Source organism: Corvus kubaryi, unplaced genomic scaffold (assembly GCF_017639235.1).
Source record: "Corvus kubaryi isolate FWS band 111438036 unplaced genomic scaffold, C.kubaryi_AGA036_p1.0 split1-131, whole genome shotgun sequence".
Classification (NCBI taxonomy): Eukaryota; Metazoa; Chordata; class Aves; order Passeriformes; family Corvidae; genus Corvus; species Corvus kubaryi.
This window is the reverse complement of record NW_024582073.1, coordinates 6,671,053-6,691,473: the sequence shown is the minus strand read 5'-3', so window position 1 is coordinate 6,691,473 and position 20,421 is coordinate 6,671,053. Positions and strand designations below refer to the sequence as shown.

General features: G+C 37.3%; 1 protein-coding gene across 4 annotated transcripts in view; it reads right to left on the bottom strand.

Annotated features, from left to right (window-relative positions):
* Positions 1–20,421, bottom strand: part of GABRG1 (gamma-aminobutyric acid type A receptor subunit gamma1) — a 63,074-nt gene that overhangs the window by 10,928 nt on the left and 31,725 nt on the right. For all 4 annotated transcript variants that reach the window (XM_042053315.1, XM_042053319.1, XM_042053317.1 and 1 more), the window contains exons 4-8: positions 11,570–11,790; positions 8,893–8,975; positions 7,572–7,709; positions 7,291–7,443; positions 4,040–4,251 (exon numbers count right to left, since the gene is read on the bottom strand). In XM_042053315.1, coding sequence (XP_041909249.1) covers positions 4,040–4,251; positions 7,291–7,443; positions 7,572–7,709; positions 8,893–8,975; positions 11,570–11,790 — 807 coding nt within the window. The remainder of the gene's footprint in view (positions 1–4,039; positions 4,252–7,290; positions 7,444–7,571; positions 7,710–8,892; positions 8,976–11,569; positions 11,791–20,421) is intronic.

Below are 20,421 nucleotides of genomic sequence, written 5' to 3'. Positions count from 1 at the left end.
GTTTGCTATTCTCTTACTTGTGACTTTTGCCTTTTCATCTTCCTTTTACTTACACTAACACAAACCACCTTTCCCCCTTTTATTTCTTTGTTTCTCCACAGTTTTATATGCATCACCCTTGTTTCCTGAATGTTTCAAAAGACATTCTCTCTCTTCATCTGTCCTTTTTCTTCTCTTTCTAAGTCTCACGGTCATTTTAAATTACTCCGTAATCCTCTTCCAACTTGCCCCACCCCACCCTACCTTTGGCATCTCTTCCAAAGTCTTCAGACCAAAGAGAAGGGTTACATTAACACTACTCTAACATTGTGTTCTCTCTTTCCTACATTCTTCATATTCTGCCACGTAAGGAATTAAAACAGCAGGAAAGGAAGCAGTGAAAAATTTAACTAGATATTTAAGTGTAAAGAATAAGTTCTCTTAACATGTAGGCATGAAAACACATGAAAAAAAAATGAAAACTGGGAAGCCATCATTTAGCTTCTTGTTATGCTTTAGAGTCCTGTTGTCCCACTTCCTGGGAATTACTTTGGCCAGTACACAGATCTCTATACATTGCTAAGGTGACATTCTTTCGCTGCAGGGGCATTTTACCCACTATCCCAAGGGATGGTGTTAATGCACTGCAGTATCCACCATGTTTTCAAATAGCTTTATTTAATAAGTGTCTTTATCAGAGAAAGTTTCACACAAACTGCTGTTTCAAAACTTATTATACGTGATGACCTGGGGAGCTAATTATCATCCTAAAGGACCTCATTATTCTTTTCAGCTATGATAAAATACTGACAATACTAAGAAACAGGAGTTACACACTTCTATCCTAATATGAGGCATGTCAAGGAGGGCTTATTTTTATAAAACATGAAAAGTAAGTTCAATTTTTTTTTAACTTAAAAAAAATCTTTATTCTGTTGAAGATAACTAGGGAAAGATGCTTATTCCTGATTCACACCTGCTCTGGCTTTATAAAAATTTTCTCACTGTTGGTTTTGCCCATGTAAGATTCAAGGCATGAGTTGTTTCTGCTAGTGGGGTAAAACAGAAACCCCCAACATGGAAACACCATGGGAGGAGGAAAAATTTACAGTACTGCTTTCCACTGCTCACATCACCAGCACAGACTGGAGGTGGCTACTGAATTTTAAGTTTAAAGAGGTGGCTTGCAAGAGGCAGACACAGTCATCCTATAGGCTTAACTACCTACAGGAAACACATAAAATGTTTGTAAGAGGAAGTGTGAGGGACAAGAGGAAAAAAAGACCAACACCTCACAAGAAAACGCCTTTATATAAATTGGCAGAAACTTGAAAAAAACCGAAATCAAATCAACAAAACACCCACAACATGTAGATATAGAAGTACATGCTGATTTTTTATGGACATGCATAGGGACATTGTAGATAAAACTCCATGTATTGTGAGAAGCATTTATAATACACTCTGATAGGATCAAACCCCAATTATTCTGCAGTAACACTAATACAAGCACAAAAGAAAGCCATTGTCTATGGAGATCATGGCACAGGTGATACATTCATTTCAGGTGAAATGATGATCAGAACAAGGGCCTCAACTAATTAAGTTTAATCTTTCCTGCCCAAACTCATTATCCATTCTAATGTGGATTTACATAAGCCAATTCATACTATCTTTCTTGAATGATGCCAGCACATATTTTCTAAGATAAAACTGCTGTAATCATCTGTAAAATCTCACAATTTTTTTACAAGATCATTTATTGTGCCTTTTTGGCATCAGTTCCTGGAGTAGTAACCATTATTGCATTTTGCAGTAGAAATAGATGATCTATGTAAGGCAAGTTTCCCAAGGAAAAAATCACTTGTAAATGAGAAGTTTTCAGAAGGAATTAAACTGACTTTTAAAATTAAATTGGTGTTTTGAGTTACATATCTGTAACTACAAGGCAAAAAGAATAGAAGACTTTGACAAAAATAAAGGGGGAAAAAGAAAAGGAAATAAAAAAGAAAAAAGGGTTTGTAATGGTATGACTTCCCATTAACTAATTAGATGCCTTCTTTATTTATTTGGAGCAAGAAAAGTCATGGCTTTCTATAAACATCACCAGAATAACTCCTATTTATCAAATTAGAATCTTTGCATCTAAGTATATTAAATTTAATTCTCCCTTTTTTTAGTGTAATCTCTTTATCTTGTATGGTCTTAAAGCCATAACATGTTTAAAGAACTCTGCGCAAAAAGATTCCTTTTTTCAACGTCTTAGAAATAAAAAGCATTGTTTAAGAACCCAGTAAAACACAACTGAACAGTGTTTTTAGTATTATATTGCTAATTTTAATCTTAATGCAAATTCCAGCTATTTATTTGGTAAGTTTCATAGTTTCTATCTCATTATTATTCTACATTTTAAATTTTCACATGCACTGAAAATTTCAAAGCACTTGGCAGATTATTGCACACATGGCTGATGCGTGAACAGACTCTGGAAACTGTCATTATTTCATTCAATAGAGCATACTTGCAAAGTACGTCAGTGTCTTTTGATTTGTCAGCAGCTGATCTTTAATATCTCCCTGGTTTGAATAAAGCAGTACTTCCTGCTATCTTCATCCTCTGTGCGTTGTGCATGCCAACAGCAGACCTACTCAGCTCCCTGCTCACTGTCATTGAGACCTCTTTGCAGCAGCAACCTGAAATTGAATCTGCTGTGCTGACACTGGGACACCCCCACATTCTGCAGCCTCTGTTACCTTTCACCCTCGTAACTCAGCTGTGGCCCTTGCCAAACCCTGCATTCTGCCCCTTCTCTTATGCCCACATTTGTTTCTACCACTAGAAGGAAGCAGATTTAAGGTTTCCATTTTTCTGTTTTTCTGGCTGTGCTGGATTCCCTGAGGATCAGAGTGATGTCTGACCAGCACAGTGAAGCATTAACCCTTCATCACTAGCCTTGTCCTAAAAACACAGCTGGTCCACTTGGAACAGCTCACCAAGTGAATCATAAAGGCTCTCATTTCCCTGCCATCAAGCACCAGCAGACTTGCAGTGCCCCTGTAAGACACACTCCCAGAGAAGTGCTGCTCAGAATGGGTGCCCCAGCTCTTGCTGACATGAGTTGCAGAACGGTATGGTTCATAACAGGATTTCTGCACTTCCATATCTGCAACTACTTCTGTAATTTCGTATCAATTTCTGTTTCACCCCATACAGAGCTGGTATTCAGCCTTCATCCAGAAAAGGCAACTGGTATTATGGTTCAGGTATGCTCCTGCATCCTTTGATGAAATGATTTGGAAAGGGGCTTTATAACATTGTCCTTCCTCTTATTCTCTCCAGTGTTTTCTTACTTTAAAGACGACCTTTAAATATTTGTACTGACTTCCAACAATAAATTCTTTGGAAATTAGAGTATTCTTACTACACAAACAGAAAGCTCCTTAAAATTGAATAATACCAGATCCTGAGATATCTGAAAATTTACCATAAAAGCATCAACTTGTAAAAGCAGAAGGTTCATTTAACCAGAAAACAACATGGAAGTCAATTTAGGTAGAATTTCTGTAGTGGAGGGGATTCAGAATACTGGCCAATAATAAGCATTTTTTCCTTTGCAAAGCTTTGTAAGACTCAAACTAGGTTATGCAGATCCAAAGGAATCCTCATACCTACATTATCTTTACTGCTACCGTCTGGGCTGTGGTTCTCTGCCAGGTGCTGTTTTCAGAAGCACTGTGCCCAGACAGAACCATCTCCGTGGGCACACAATTCATGGGCAGTTCTAGAAGCACTAAGGGCATGGAATATTATATCAAACCACTCTCCACCTTAGGTTCATGTGTTCCCATTCACATAAGTGAAATCATCTAAACCCTTTACTCATTAGTCATATTTACACAAAATTAGTACAAGCCTCCAACTGTAAAAAAATGACAAAATAAATATTAGTGTTAATTATCTTTGAACATTAGCTTTTCTACTTAAGAAGCAGTCTCTCAAAATGAATGCTACAATAAAAATCCCTCTGTATTGCTTTTTTTTCTTGTTTGACTAAACTTACTGATGGCTTAGATTTTGCCTTCTTTTCTTTTCCTTTGTCCCCTTTTCTGTTGCTGGTAAAGTAATGCAAGGTGCCATATTCCATCAAGGCAGCAAACACAAAAATAAAGCAAACTGAAACAAAAAGGTCCATTGCTGTCACATAGGAAACCTTTGGGAGTGACTTCCTAGCAATTGTACTCAGTGTTGTCATGGTCAGCACCGTGGTGATCCCTGTTTGAGAAAGAAAGAAAAAAAGACAGAAAGAGGGAAATGTATAGGTAATCCAATCACATTGTCACCAAAAAGAGTCATCATATTAGCTCTTAATTCATCGATGAGTTGTGTAAGAACTGAGCCACAGCAGGGTTCACCACTGACTACATCCACACACATTGGTGCTATTGCAAGAAGCCTCGTACCTATGGATACAGCAGCATCCATGGGATCACAGAAAAAGCAGCACATTTCACCTTCCCTTTAAATCCCTCCTATTTTCAACACACTGAATAAACTAAGTTCGATTAATTTTATAAATCTGACATTAAATGTACACATAAATACAGTAGACAAACAGGTACAAATAAGCACACTAATTTTATAAACACAAGGAAATCCTTTAGCTCTTTAAAGAACAAAATACTTAAAAGGATGCATTCAGAAATAAAAGGTGTGTTATTAATCAATGATTTCAAGCTTTTGATAAACATGGGAAAAGTGAATAATGTTTCCAGTTGTCTGCTTCTGACACATAGAAAATCAAATTACATGACATTCATGGCTTTCTGGTCTCATTCTCTAACTTACCAGATATGCTTTCAACACTGTCTTAAATAACAGAAAATGTTTCCCTTGATTCACTTACATACAAGTTAATTAAAAGAACAAACTGGCCTTAATAGCTATGCGTTCAAAATCTCAACTATACTGCTCTTCATTGGTTTAGCATTTATAAGGTATTAACAGTTTCTTCTTATATTGGATGCTTCAGGGAGATGCAAAGCCTTTTACACAGTAGTCCAAAATTAAGGTGTGACCTTTCCTTTGGAGATAATACTTGAACACATAAATAATTTGTTATTTATATGCACAGGACTATTAAAAAAAAAAAAAGGGTTACACCAGTCTAAAGGTGTCTATGGCTTATAAATCAAAATGTGGAATCAGCGGTTGCTATGGGCTGTTCCTGCAGCAGGAAGGCAGTAGTGATTTTCCAAGAGATTTCCCAATGAAATTATAGGCCTAAAAGGGCAAACAGATAAAACAGAGTTCTTCAAAAGTTCTTCACTCCCACTAGATACTTTTGAAAATCAATTAGGCATTTCTCTGTATAGCCAAATATTTAAATACCTTTAATCACCTCAAATCTTTTGCTCTGGGAAACCACAGTCTGCCAGGATCTCCCAATATATATGGGAGAAAAAGCTTTCCAGTGTACCAGACCCCAGCACAGCCTCTGGGTGGGAAGTGCCACCCACCATTCCCTGTACCAACTTCCATTCAGAGAGGACAAAAAGAGACACGAATTTTTCCAGCCCTGTCTACTGTGTGAAGGGCATACGGGTGCTGTCACAGGGAGCAAACCTCCAACAACAAAACATGCCATGATAGACCTTGCTTAGTTTTGGCTTTCTTGTTTAAACTTCTTTTTCCATAAAATAGTGTCTATTTGACAGGTACTCTCCTTCTCCAGAACATTTGCATGTGAGAAAAGTCATCCTACAATCTGTCAAATGATGAGTTTTGCATGTTCATAAGAAAGGAGTTCAGTTACCTGCAGGGAGCTGTAAATAAGATATTACAAATGTTTGTATTTCATCTCAAGTAGATGAAGGCTACTACTGCTGAAGTGGGAGCTTGAAAACTTCACCTTAACCATGACATCAAAGGTGGATTTCTAGGTTCATTGCATATAAAAAGTACTTTGTAAAAAGAAAAAACTGGATACAGAACCAGCAGGATACTAGTAGAACAGTTTTTCCTGTTATAACTATTGTAGTATAACTAGTCAGAACCCATAAGGATGTCATCCAATGATTAGTCAGTCAAAGAAATCTGATGAGATTTATGCACCATGGTCTAAAACTATCAAAAGTAATTTTCACTTATTTATTCAAGACTTTAGCCTCCCTTCACTAAACTTTGCAGTACTTTTAAATAACATAAAGTTAAGATCCAAGACTTGGATTCTCTTCCCTTGCTTTTTCATCAGGCTACTGAGCCATGGCTCATTTTTGCTTACTTTCTCTCTTGACTCATTAATCTGGCAGGCTTGCAGGTGGTCCAGTTTCTGTGGGAAAGGCAGGGAGTTAAGTGTGGACCCATGTTTCTGGTAGTAAATGGCCTTGTAGGGTGGGAATGGTGTGCTCACAACACTATAACTGATGAGGAAATTAACTCACATCTCTCACTTCCTAAGATACAACCCTTCAGGTCTTGACCTTTCCCCCAGAATAGGTCAGACTACTGTCACTAGTTCTACTATAAGCATCTGTCACTGCTAAGCTCAAAGCTGTCCTGTGCACTCCACCTACGTGTTTATCAGGCTTTATGTGGGGACTACAACTTTTCTCCAAGGCAGCACATGAATCCTAAACAGTCAAACTTAGGAGACTGACACCATGCTAAACAGGTCAGCCAAGATGACACTAACACGGAGTTATATTTGCAGTGGAACTTGCAACACACTTCAGTACTGTCTGTAGTAAAAACAGGAGGTTTTGTGACTTAAAGGCTCAACTGCTTGAAGTGCAGCTTTGGTTGCAAATTTTCTGTCCTATCCTGGATCTAAAAGAATAATTGAATTGTTCTATTAAAAACAAACAAACAACACCCCCCCCAACACAAACAAACAAACACAAACCAACCAAAAAAACAATACCAACAATACAAAAACCCCAACAAAAAAAAACGAAACCTGATTTTCACAATTTTTGCTCATTTGTTCCATGATGCTAAGTGTCAGACTAATGATTGCCACATGGCAGTCCCCAGAGATGATAAGAAAAGCATAAAGGAGAAAAAATGTGTTTATGTGAACAACAGCAGACCCACAAGGCCTGGATGAGGATTTCCATGCTCAGCATTGCCTCCTTAAGCTCTGCTGTGCAACTACAGCAGTATTCTCCTACTCCCAATCTTGCAGTTCAAGAGAAAGAATGACCAATGGTCACAATCTGAAGGGGAGTAAGCCGTGCTTTATTCACTCCCTGCTGCACATTTGTATTCTTTGGGAGTACCAGATCCTTCAAGGATGAAAAAAGACATTCTTACCCAGAGAAGTCCTTGCAGGAACTGCATCCTTATTGATCCAAAATGACACCCATGAAAGAACAACTGTGAGTATACAAGGAATGTATGTCTGAATAGTAAAATATCCCATGCGTCTGCTGAGATCAAAGAATATTGTCATAATAATATAATCACCTGAAAATTTGAAAAAAAGAATAAAAAGCATTTACATGACATCTAATATGGTTTTAGGTTGTATCTTCTTCTGTTAGTCTTGCTCTACATAGATATTGCACAAAATAAAACTCAACACTTTGCCTTACCAGACAAGGTATGAGAAATCTCAGTTGTATTTCGTAGCCCTACAAATGCAAACTGATACAATCTCCAGTATTTTGGATCTGCCACTTCAACAGAGGTTTTCTTCCATTTGTATTCAATTTCATTTCTGGGATATCCATCTAGAATAAAACAAATCAAACATTCAGCCATAGAATGTACCAAAGCATGTTTTCTGATCTCTGAAGTGACTTACAAACTAAACCAGGCCTATACATAAAGTGGATCTCAGACTGCCTATAGTCCACCTGATACATTTAAATTTAACTACAAAATATAGGGCCTCAATTTTAAGCCTAGGTAAATGTATGATCAATCAAAAACTGTATTAGTACAAATGTTTAGAAAATATCTACATGATATTCTCAAACTCCAGTAATAAAAACTGGTTCCGAATCATCACAATGAATTAATACATAAATGTAATTACATTATTGTTAAATGACCAGGAAGAGCTTAAAAGGACAGACACTTATTAGTAAGTGGCCTCTTACTCCCAGGCAGCCAGCAACAGGATGAGAGGACACAGACTCAATCTGCATCAGGGGAGGCTCAGGTTGGATATCAGGAAGAATTTCTTCACTGAAAGGCTGTGAAGCATTGGAATGGTTTGCCATCCAATTGCCCAGGGAGGTAGTGGAGTCACCATCCCTGGAGGCTGTCAAGAAGCAACGGGATGCGGCACTTTGTGATATGGTTCAGTCGAGAAGTTGGTGTTCTCAGCCTATGACTGTAGGTTGGACTTGATGATCCTGGCAGTTTTCTCCAACCTTAATGATTCTATGATTACAATAGCACAATTCCCCTACGATTTTTTTTTTTTAAACATAAGTTTGCTTCAAAAAAAACCAGAGCCTGAAGGTTGTGGTTTCACTCATATAAAATAAGTCCCACTGAAATGAAAAGGACTTCTTATACTGATCCAACATTTACAAGAGCAGGTTGAAGACGACATATCTTATTTTTCCTTTTATGTATACCACATGGAACTAATTCAAAGCTGTCAAGTCTTGCAGGCATAAGAAAACAAAGTTTTTCCAGGGTAGTGCATTTCCATTAACTGGAATAGGCATCGTATTAGACTCCTAAGCAACAAGACTATTTTTAAAGTTGCAAAAAATGCATGTGATTCAACTCATTTTTTAATGCATTAAATAATGCAGTAAATCTACTCAAAACATGAACAGTCAGTTCTTTCTTATGCTGTAAGGCTTTAAGAAGTAAACATTTGCTCTCCTGCTGCCAGATTTTAAGGAAATTTAAAGCCTAAACGTAAAGAAGAAAAAAAAGTGTTTTACCACCTACAGCTTGAAAACTCCAGAGGACAGGAGTGTTCATCCATAGGAAAATTATGAAGCTGAAGATAACATTCAGCATTAATTGTCAACCTAATTAGAAAAGGAAGGGGGAAAAAAAAAAAGAAAAAAGGTTATATTCAAGAATGCAGACATTTCAGACTACATAGTAAAGAACATACCCAGAAATAAATTTTTCCCATTCATGGTTATTATGAATAGCCTCCTGTGTATCAGCAAAACTACATCCTGCATCAGCACCAAAGAACAAAACAAGAACAATTACTGCATGCAACTTGAGTCTCTGTTGTTTCAAATGGTATTTCAAGCCATTTCAAAAATTTCAGTTGATTTGGGGGCACCTCTCAGCTCTATAAGAAATGGGATAAAAAGGAGGGTCTGAAGACGGGAAGGAGAGGAGCTTATTATAGCAAATAAAGGCACATATATCAAGTCAAATTGCATTTGGCATTGCTGTACCTGGTAGCTTTAAACAAGAGAAAATATGTGGGGGACATTGGACTTGCTCTACACTCATGGAAGCAGTTCTGGTGAAGAAAGTATTTGGATAGGAAAAAGCAGAAAATGTTTTTACTCATTTAATGTCTAAGGTATTCAAATAATTCACAACTTATAAACATTTTAGAACTGGCTTAGTACTGAAAATTGTCTGAACTGAATCACATTCTGCTTTTGAAAATGCTATCACAGATTTTCACAGGACTTCCAAGTAATCAGTGCAAAACCCAGTTCTGCTACCTTTCACTAGACAAGAAGGGATGGGAAAAGACTCTGAGACATGCTGCCAGATAGTTTCATAAGTCTCTGAAAAATTTATTCTACACCAATTTCCACTATGACCTGACCAAAGGTTTATAAGGAAAAGTGTATTTCTTAGCATACGCTGTGGGAGACAAGAAGAAAGACCCTTCCCCACACTTTTGAGCCAAATTCTTGCATCACTATGGAGGCGATTTTCAAATTTGTCTACTATGATTTATGTATTTATTGCCTTTACTTTCCATTTTCAATTTTTTGATAGTTAAACACTCAAATAAAAAGAAAATAAGCCAAGCCTTCTGTTAAAAGCAACACAACTAGATCTGGAATCACTGATGGTGCAATGGACAGACCATGGGCTACCCTCAGAGGAGATTCAGTAAGGCTAATTAATTTTCACCATGTCTGCCCCCTCAATTACTGACAAGAAGAGAGTGGTGATACAGGGAAGCCCACAAACCTGGAGCACTGTCAGATCATATTACTGTTCCTTCAATAAGCAAGATATGAACCTCTCAATGTTGTTTTACCTTAGGTCAAATTCAGGCCATATCCTCACCTATACAGATGTTTGCATGTTGCAGTGCTGGGTGAGAGCCTGTTCTGCTGTTTTGTTACCAGATCACTGCACTTTATTGCTCATACTCTGACACAGTAATTCTAATCCATTGCTCTGTGAGGACTCACATGATTTTTCTGCTCATATTTATTTCCTTCTGTTATTTTGAATCTCTTTGGAGGAAATTTTACATTTAAACTGAATGGACAATGGAAGGGTAAAGTCCAAGTATGACTCTACAATTGCTAATTAGAAAAAGAAAAAAAAATTAGCATGTCAACAGAAGGGGCTCTCTAGAGGCTTTTATAAACACCAACTGGCATAATAAACCGTTTAAAAAGTGCTCTTCAGAGATGTTTGTATGCTCTCAAATGATGCATACTAAGAAAAAATTCAGTGAAGAGAAACCCTGTAAAGCATTCTAATTCTTCTTACATTCGATACAGGAGAAATTTATAAATTTTTCATACAACATAGCCTGCATATGAACATAGCATAAATGACTGAGAAGAAAGTAATTAAAAGTGCTATTTTTTGTTTTAAATATATAAGTAAATAAACAAGTAAATAAACTCTTAAAAAAAAATCATATTTATGGCATCCTCTGCATGGACTTCTTGACCAGCTCCTGATCTATTGCAAGATTTTTTAGGCGTATTTAAAAAATATGACCAAGATGACCCTAAAATAGTTTCTGTAGACTACAGCCTTTCAAGAACTGTTTGATAAGTGCCTCAAAAATCAGTACATATAGCTTTAAGCTTAAAAGCAGCACAGGAGTCTCCCATTTGCCAAGTACAATTATCACCAACATGTTTGCTTATGCCTAATTTGGATGAACAGATTTGTTGATTTTAATAGCTTGCAAGGGTAAATATGTTAAGAAGTACATGCAGGACTGGGGCCTTAGCTTTAATCAAACTCCTTACAATTTTTATTATCTGAAGCATTTAATATTTTACTTACAAAATGTAATTTGGTGGAAACTAGATACTGAAGTATTTAGACCAGAAATAATTTATCCGCAATATATTAGTGACAGACCACCATGATGATAAATATTACATAACATCCTTTTTTAAATATTGCCTGTACCTAAATGAGATCAAAATTTTCTATCCCCTTCAGCTTTCCTTACCCAAATATCCTTGCATTATATTTCAGTACTATGAATTTCATCTTTTTCATGATAGAATAATCTTTATTTTCTTGTTTAATCAACTCTTTGCAAATTCCTGCAGTCCATAACAAAATAGATGCCAGGAATTTGATTCATATTAATTATTTTCATATTCCTGGTCATACCAGGGTTTTGGGGTTTTTTTCTATCCAAATAATGAAAACCCACCTTAGAGTGTATAATACTCTTCCATCACTCCAGATTCGAAGCAAACGATTTGGAGTTGTAATCCAGTGAGCATCAGATTTCCTTGAGTTCCGGAAGAAAGTGTCTGGAATCCAAATTTTTCCAACCATATTGCTATTAAGCATAAGCACCTTCATTGAGCTGTTAAATTTTAGACGACTGTCATACCAAGTCTGGGCAAAAATTATATCTATAGTGTATTCCTAAAAACAGAGAAACAACCATATCTATGTTTACATTTACCAAAGTCTGCAAGCCAACTGGTTTTTGACCCATATATAAATCTGAAGCCACCTCCTCTATTCTCTTTTGTATTACCATTTGCAAAGCAGACAGCAGCCAGTAAACCCAGAATGAGAGACAAAAGATGCACACAGCCTTCTGTCCCTTCCTCTTCTCCCCTGACACACAGTGATTATTTCAGGAAGAAGATACATGATGGGAGCTTACTGTAACTTGGAGGTTCCCACACAGTGCAATCACCTCTGGGGGCCTTGGACAGAAATTTAAGGGCAACCTTAGTACTTCAGGGTTAGACTATGTTTGTTAAGACAGACATTCCACATATTTTAAGAACCAAACAAAACAAGCTTTCTGTATTTTCCCCCAAACTTTTCAACATGCAATTAAACATCTTTCAAGAAATTTCAGATTATGAAGAATTCATGAATATGTAGAAATTAAACATGACAGTTTGCAGAACCATCTGTTAACATCTGCCTTGTATACCTACCAACATACAAAAGTATACATAATCATAATCAGGAAGGAAATTTCCCTAAAGAAATTCCACTTTACTTATTAAAGCCTCAAGGAAGTGCCTTCTGTAATAGAAAATAAAATTCCTCTGTAGACTTAATGGATTCAGTCAAAAGAAAGGTGGAAAACCAATAAATAAATAAAAGGAAACCCCTTTTTATTAAGAAATTCTTGACACAGTAAAACTTGAGAGAGATAAACAATACAGGTGCATAAAAGAATTCTGCTTTTCAAGGAATCCAGCCAGTTGTTTCTGCACTTCAGAAAAAGGGGCAAAGCAGCAGCTCTCTTTGTGTTGGCACAGCACTAGACCAGGACTCTGACTTTAATGCCAACAGCCTCACTACCTGATGGCAGAAGTGATCTTCTCTGCACAGCTGCCCCATGAGGGCTTCAATGAGCACCTCAGCAGCTCCCCTGCAGGGAAGGAGCTGGAGACCAGACTTAAACACTTGGTGTTGGTTGTTCACCTCTCAGTTACAGGCTGAATGGACAGGCGAAAGGAAGGAAGAGACAGTGTTCACACTCTTACTTTAGCAAAAGGGGTTACTACTAGTTTACTTGGTCAATAAGAATGCATAGTGCAGTCAGTCAATTCTGTTTTTAAATAAAAGCTGAAGGCTTCATTGATTGGAGTGGATTTTTTTTTTGTTCATTTTACTTTTAAACAATCACAGCAGCCAACTGTACAAGTTACAGATTCCTCAAGAATTTCAGCAACTGATACCACCCACCTCTCAGGAAAGTTTGAGAAATTCGGCACTTTATCCTTGAGAAGTGCCAAGGCAGATATTCCAGGACTATCTGAAACTCTCTTAATTTTCCCACCTCACCAGATGGGAGAAGTGGAAGCTTAGGAAACAGATATGCTAGAAGGAGGCTTCCTCTTGCTCTGTGGTGTATGGCAGATGAATTACCACCTGAACTGTGGTAACTCAGTGATTTTCAAAGGTTATGAACGACTAATGCATGAGGCAAACAGCGGAGAGACAGAACAAAAGGACTAATAAAAATGCATTTTGAAGGTGACTTTGATCTAAAACTCTGCATATTTTTTGAGAGTCACTGCCATGAAGGTCAAAACAAGTCCCTGATCATTTTTTTTATTTCTGTAAACAGAATTCCAGACACCTGTGAAAACCCTGGAACTGCTTAACTTTAAAATTCAGCTTTCTGTGCTCATGTGTAGTGGTTACAACTGAAAATGAAACTTGCCCTGCTGTGGTATAAAGGAGAGCCCAAGGCAGTGCACCAGAGAAGTGTTTTAATGGGCTTTAATGGAACAGGATGAACAAAGATTCATGCATTGCCTTTACAGTATAAATAGGAGAAGAAAAAAAAAAAGAAGTCAGTGAGCAAAATCAACAGACACGACCAAATGTACAAAAAGTGAAGACTGAGTTTGAAGGTGCTACTCTAAGCAGCCCCTTCACACTAGCAATACCCGGTTTGAGAAAAATATTATCAAAGAGACATTATAGTCAAATCCATGAAAGCAAAAAAAAACACAGGTTGTCATAGAATATCAACCACTCTAATAAATTAGAATAAAAAAGGAAGATTATTTTGAACACAAAAAACAAGGGAATGGCCTCAGGTATTCTTTTACCTTTCAGTATTAAATGTGCAAGTTTGTATCCTGTTAAATCCAAACTGCAGCACTGTGCCAGCTACTAAGAGGAAAATTAGTTCTACCCCTGATGAAACCAGCATGCCATGTAATAGAGCAGTTGTTTAAAAAACTTTTGGAAAAGAAAACACAAAAAACCCCAACAACAATTCTTCATGGTACATTTCTAACTGTTCAAAAATAATCTAGTAGGCAATAATTTAACATCAGAATATTAGTAACTCCTTGTTTCCAAGCATCTTGCTGAATGTCAAACGAGATCCAAGTCCTAGCCTCTTGTAACACACCTGAAGAGACTTGGCCTCCATTTATAAGCTCACACTTCTGCACTCAGACATCTCCCTCTCCCTCTCTCTCTCCAATCACCCAACCACAGGCATAATGTTACCATTCATCCCACCTGAAAGACATGGGCTTGCAGCCTCATGGTGGGTGGCAGCAGCAGTTCACCCTGCTCTTCAGCAGGGACCCAGAGACAGTGCTCCGATTTCGCCCAAGAACAATTATTCCACTTCTACCATCTGCCTTGGTGACATTACTATCTACTTTTCAGCTATCTATTTGTCCTATGCCTCCCTGAGACCCCTCTGTCTTTGAGGGTCCATAATACATCCTGAGGCAGCACGTATTCTTCACACAATTCATCTTACACGGGATCACATTTTTAGCCTTTACTGTCTTTCTCTGAAGTGAATCACATATTGAATTCCCTAAATTTGCATCTCCTGAAAAATATTTCCTTTATGAAGAGGGAATCTGGGTGCATAAAATCTGTTAAAAATTAGGTAGAAAAATCACCATGCTGTCTTTTCTGGGAGTACTTTCTTTCTAAAACAAGATGAATAGAAGCCCTATCTTTTTTTCAGATATTGTATAAGCAAGCACAACAGCAGCCAGATTTATATAATATTCTTTTAGTGCAGCGAATCTTTCTAGCCAACTATTTTGCTTTCCTTGTTTTCTTACAAAATTTAAAATTAACGCTCTTATCACGACTTCTACTAGACTTTCATGAAACTCACCATTTAATGCCACTGTGCAACCATAAAAATTGGTTTACTACTCTCTCTTTCAAATTAAACTAATGACAAAATAGCCATGCAGAAAAAAGTGGAATCCATCTATGGCTGTGTTAGTAACAGCCACAGCAGAATGCATGCTTATTCATATTTAGCCTCACAGGGTTCAAGAACAATGGCACACATTGGCTCATATTTGGCATTTGATTAAATCACTTTTTTTCACATCTGACATGAAGTGCCCACCTGCCTAATTATTTACAGATAACTTCAATCCTCCTCCCTCTCTTTCCTCTCTAAAAGATAATAACAGATTCCAAAGGCTGGGAACAGTGTGACTAATCAGAGATCACCATTAAAGGGCCAAGCAGGGAACAAACTGTGACTACGGACAAACAGGTTCATAGCCTGAGTGAAAGTCATTTAATAAATAAAAACAATCACTTCAAACAAAGTAGGAACAGCTATTGAAGGGGGATAAATGGAATCCTCAACATATTTCATTGTCATGCACAATTCAATTACAGTCAGACTTGAAAACAGGTCAGTGGATTGCTTTTTTTTTTTACTGGAAAGCTGTGAAAGAAAGGGAGGCAGATATCATCTGACACTATTGTTTCTCATTACAAACTGCATCACACAAATTCCAACATAATATCAATAAGGATAGAAAAAAGCCTAACAAAGAAGAAAAAGAAGAGTTCTTGGGTATTTTGCCTGACAGTCCAAAAACTGATTTGATATTCCACAATAAAAAAATTGTGGAGAGGGCAAGTAACAAGTAGCTAAATTGTGGGCTGGATTATGTTAAATGCAACACATTTTGTTTAAGAACAGGAAAAAGTGGCCTAGTTTTATGAGGCCAAACAGTAAATCAAGGAAGAGTTCCAAAACCAAACTCAGAACTAAAAAATTTTGCTACAAATTACAGACCTATAATGCAGCTAATGACCGGTGAATTTCAGAGAAAAATTAATAAAAACATATTCCTGTCACTTCATCTTTGCTCAGAAACCCAGCCCAGCTTTTCTTCCAGATTCAAAATTTTATGTGAAGGGCACCTCAAGGTTTCTGTAATGACACATTCTGAAATCTGTTTCATATGGAGCCCCTCAACGCAGTTCAACAAGTTGACATGACTTCACTTTATCAGTTATTTTATCATTCTATTCAGCATTCTAATTCCTTAAACTGGAATTCAATGTCAGTGAGGCAGGGAATTTAAAAAAAAAAAAAAATTAAGAAGGGGAAACTAAAAAAAGCATTCTACCAGTCTATATGTTTCCACAACAAGAGACGTGACTTAATACCAAATACTGGTTTAGTATGCCGATAAAGAGATTTTAAAAACAAAAAACTCATAGACAAAAGCCTTCCTAAGAGGTAAGCACCAAATAAAGCATTGAGCATTAGCCAATTTATCTTCATCTTCCCAGGGTGCTGCCAACAAACACTCATAACCTTTACCTTTTCCCTCACTCAAATATCTTTGGACATAAATAAGGGGCCATAAAGTAATTTATTAAAATATTTAACCTATCTGTGATGTATAACCTCTCTTAACAAAATGTTGAAAATGTGGCTTCTCTCCCTGGTAAGTTACTTTAAAAGCCCTTTTAAGAAATTTTTTTGAGCTGCTTCAGGGCCAGCAATGGTTTCAGAACTTAATCCCCATAGCTGAGACCAAACCAAAAGTAAAATTTCTTGGTTTAGTAAACCATTTTAGTTTGCTCACTAAAGCAACCTGAACTTACCGACCTTAGGGTGAGATCTAACAGATCCACCAAACCACAGTGCTTCTGAAACATACCTGTAGTATTACATTAATGATACTGCAGCCATGGAAGAGGTGAGTGCTGCAGGAAATGCAGTGAACAGACGTGCATAGTGTCTACTTCCAGAGTCTTTTAATCACTCAGATTGCTGTAATTGTACAGATAATCACACTGGAGGATGCTATGAGAACATATGCACAGGGTAAGTGGAAATACAGCAAATCATGTCTACTGAAGGTGAGGGAGTACAGCAAGACCCACATAGTCACAATTCAGAAAAAACCTCACTCTTCACATCACAATTCGCCATCTGTGCTTATCTAGTCCTTATTTTGAACATGCAAATTGACAGATGCAAACAACAATATGAATAAAAGGCAAGATTTAGTTCAATGTTTTGTAGATTATAAACTATCATTAAAATCTTGCCAATAGTGAAAAGATAGCTAGAAAAGTAACTAAAGCACTTCAGCAAAATCCATGCTTTTATTTCATCAGCTTAGATTTTGGTCATTTGAAGAGAACAGAAGGAGAGGAAGTAGATAAGTTATATACATAATCTATATACATTCTCATGGTAAAAATTATATAAAAAGTTTTGATTTACTTTTCAACTGAAAATTGAATATTTCAGCCAGTGCCTCTCATAAACAAACTTTAAACTCTAGAAAGTACTAGAGAACTCAGAACAAAACAAAACAAAAACCCTCAACAACTGAAAAACCCCAAAAAGGTGAAACAAAAAAAAAACCAAACCCCCCCCCCCCCCCCAAAATAAAAACAAAACAACCACCAAACATATATAAATAAATATATATGAAAAACCCAGGAATAAATACTGGTATGGATTAAGGGCTTGCTTTAGAGATTGTCAATAGTGATTTATCAGCTCCATTGACTCTACTTTCTAAATTAAGCAGCTACATCTACTTTCCTGTAATTAGAGAGACTCTAGCCAAAATTGGACTCACAGGCAACTTTAACAACAAAGCTGTACATTACTCAAGCAGACATGATTTTGTAGTTTCCCTTCTTAAATAAACTATAAAGTTTCAAATACAATACTTCACCATTCAGTATGGTGCAAACATTTTCAAAGCAAGACTAATTGCACAGCTACTGTTTGTTCTTTAATGTACATGGTCTTCCTGCCATGGTTCAAACTCCCAGCATTGATGGCAGACTTACCTAGGGCTTGGTTTCTACTCTGCAACTCCTGCAAAATACACAATCCTACATGAAATACAGCATACCTATTTGGTTTTCTGATTGATGAGGCTCCAAGTATCAATTATCTGCTACATTATACAAGATATATAATACATCAGAGCATGTACAGCCACCAAGAACTTCCTAAAAGGAGCCTCTACATACATACTGGTCTCAAGAACATAATCTGCTGTGGGGACAAACCTCTACAATAGAGACACTACTGTTATTCAAAAAGGCAACATCTCAATCAACACTTACTGTAGGCTGGTGAATGACACACTTCAAGAAAAAGTGTTTTGAACATGAATTCTCCATGGTGGTCTAAATAAGCACCCAGATGTGAAAGACTTGATGAAATTTAAAATCATACAAAACCAAAATAAAATGAAAGCCAAGATCAACAGGCAGTGAAGTTGCATTGACTTATATTAGCAAAAGCATATTGCATTTTTTTAATAGCTACTTTGTCAGTGCAGTCACTCCTACTGCCAAGGAAGTAAGGCAACACTCTTTCCAGGGGTAGGTCTACTTTACTGGCAAACAGCTTGGAGATGCTGCTGCAAGAGAGGCCTTCCAGACTGCTCCCCTTCAGCAAAGTGAACTTCCCATAGCATGCGCCGTGAGGGGAAAAATCCTGCTGTAGGTGCCTGGCTTTTAAGAGTGAATGAGGTTTTGTAGTGTCAGCAGAGATCCTGACAGCAGCTCTTGTAGGGGCCAGTGAATTACAGCAGCTTTCCCTGGTGCACAGCAGCAGAGGCAGCCATGAAAACCTCTGTGGTAAGAGCCACTGCTGAGGTCCGCCTCTATTGCAACAAGCTGTTTACAAGCTATTGCAACAATCAAAGCACACCCTCTGCCTCTCTTCTCCAAAACCCAGCTCAAATCTAGGCCAGCTGAATTATTCCAACAACTGGAATGCAGCACGACCTGTGTCCATACAGACAGACAGGTAACGAATTAATAACAAAGAACAGGTGTGTAATGCTCTTCAAAGTATTTATCTTATAGTTGACACAGAGGTAAGAGGTGCAGACAAAAAACTAAATGCAGCTTTTCTTAGCTGCAGACACAAGGGACACAATACAGCTGAAGAAGACAGAAAGTATTTGGAGAGGATATCAGGGCACAGGAAGTAACAATAAACTTTCCAACAGAGCAGACAAGTAGACTGTGCAGCTTTGGGGTGAAAAGGAGGAGTAAAGTGCTGTTTGGGTTAGCTTTAACACTAGTCAATACCTTTACCCTCTTAATGAAGTGCTGTGTGATACTTACATTAACATTACTCTTGATTTAGATCATGTCAGATCACAACTGAACTGTGCAGGCACTCAATACTGGTTATACAGGATACATAACCTCTACAAGGAGCTTGTGGTTTGAATTTAACATAAAAGACAGGATTTGGAAAGCCAATGGGGGCATAATTACAGATAGCAACTTTAGCACAACACGAGTTTAATTCTTTGTGATAATTTTTAACCTTCACAGAGGAAAAAAAACCCATGACATGAACAAAAGGAAAAGTAAGTTTAAACAGGAACATAATGAGAAACAATGAAGTGACTTTGCAGACATTTATAGAAAGCTTCTTTCAAGCATAAAGGGCAGCTTGGTAGAAATTGATATAAAAAGTTGAAAGTATGGGAGCAGAAACTAGCAAGATCTGAGACAGGAAATGGCCTCTTGAGAAAAAAAAAAACAACTAAAAATCGCTGAGGACAGGTTTTGAAGTAACATCAGAAAATTTTTAGATATCAGTCCTCAATGACATACAATAGTGATTATGTACAGCAACTGAGTGTGAAAGAGGTGAAAAGTTGTAAGCTTTAAAGATGTGATTCAGTCATACTGAGCTAACAAAACAACCGTGAACACATATGAGTGACACAAGATAGTATTTTAGACTGGACAAAAGGAGACACAGAAGAGCAAGCAACTGGCACAGAAAGGTGGCTGAATTTGTGCATGAAACTTCCAAGAAGGAACTGAGAGCAGGAGAAGAGAAGATGACCATGGAAGACGTACTGTGCAGAAGCACCTAAGGAAGAGCTTTAAGAAATATATTGACGTCGATACTTAAATAGACCAAGTGTTAGGAACACAAGAAACTAAGAGACTTTACCACAACACACTGACAGACTGACCACAGATAAAAAGCAAGCTTTTTCAGAATTGTTGTCTAGCCTTAGTCACGTCCACAGCTCAGCACTTCTGCCATTTCTTTAACAAATTACAGAATCAAAGATCAGCCCTATGCAACAACGGAGCACTTACATCTGAAATCTTGGATACTTCAGAGGCAGTTTGGTTATTGCTCTGGCTGTGAATGCTAAGAATCTGAGATGATATAAACTGGATTTCCAATTAGGGGAGTGAAGTAAAAATAAACAGTAGTAGTAGTAGTAGTAGTAGTAGTAGTAGTAGTAGTAGTAGTAGTAG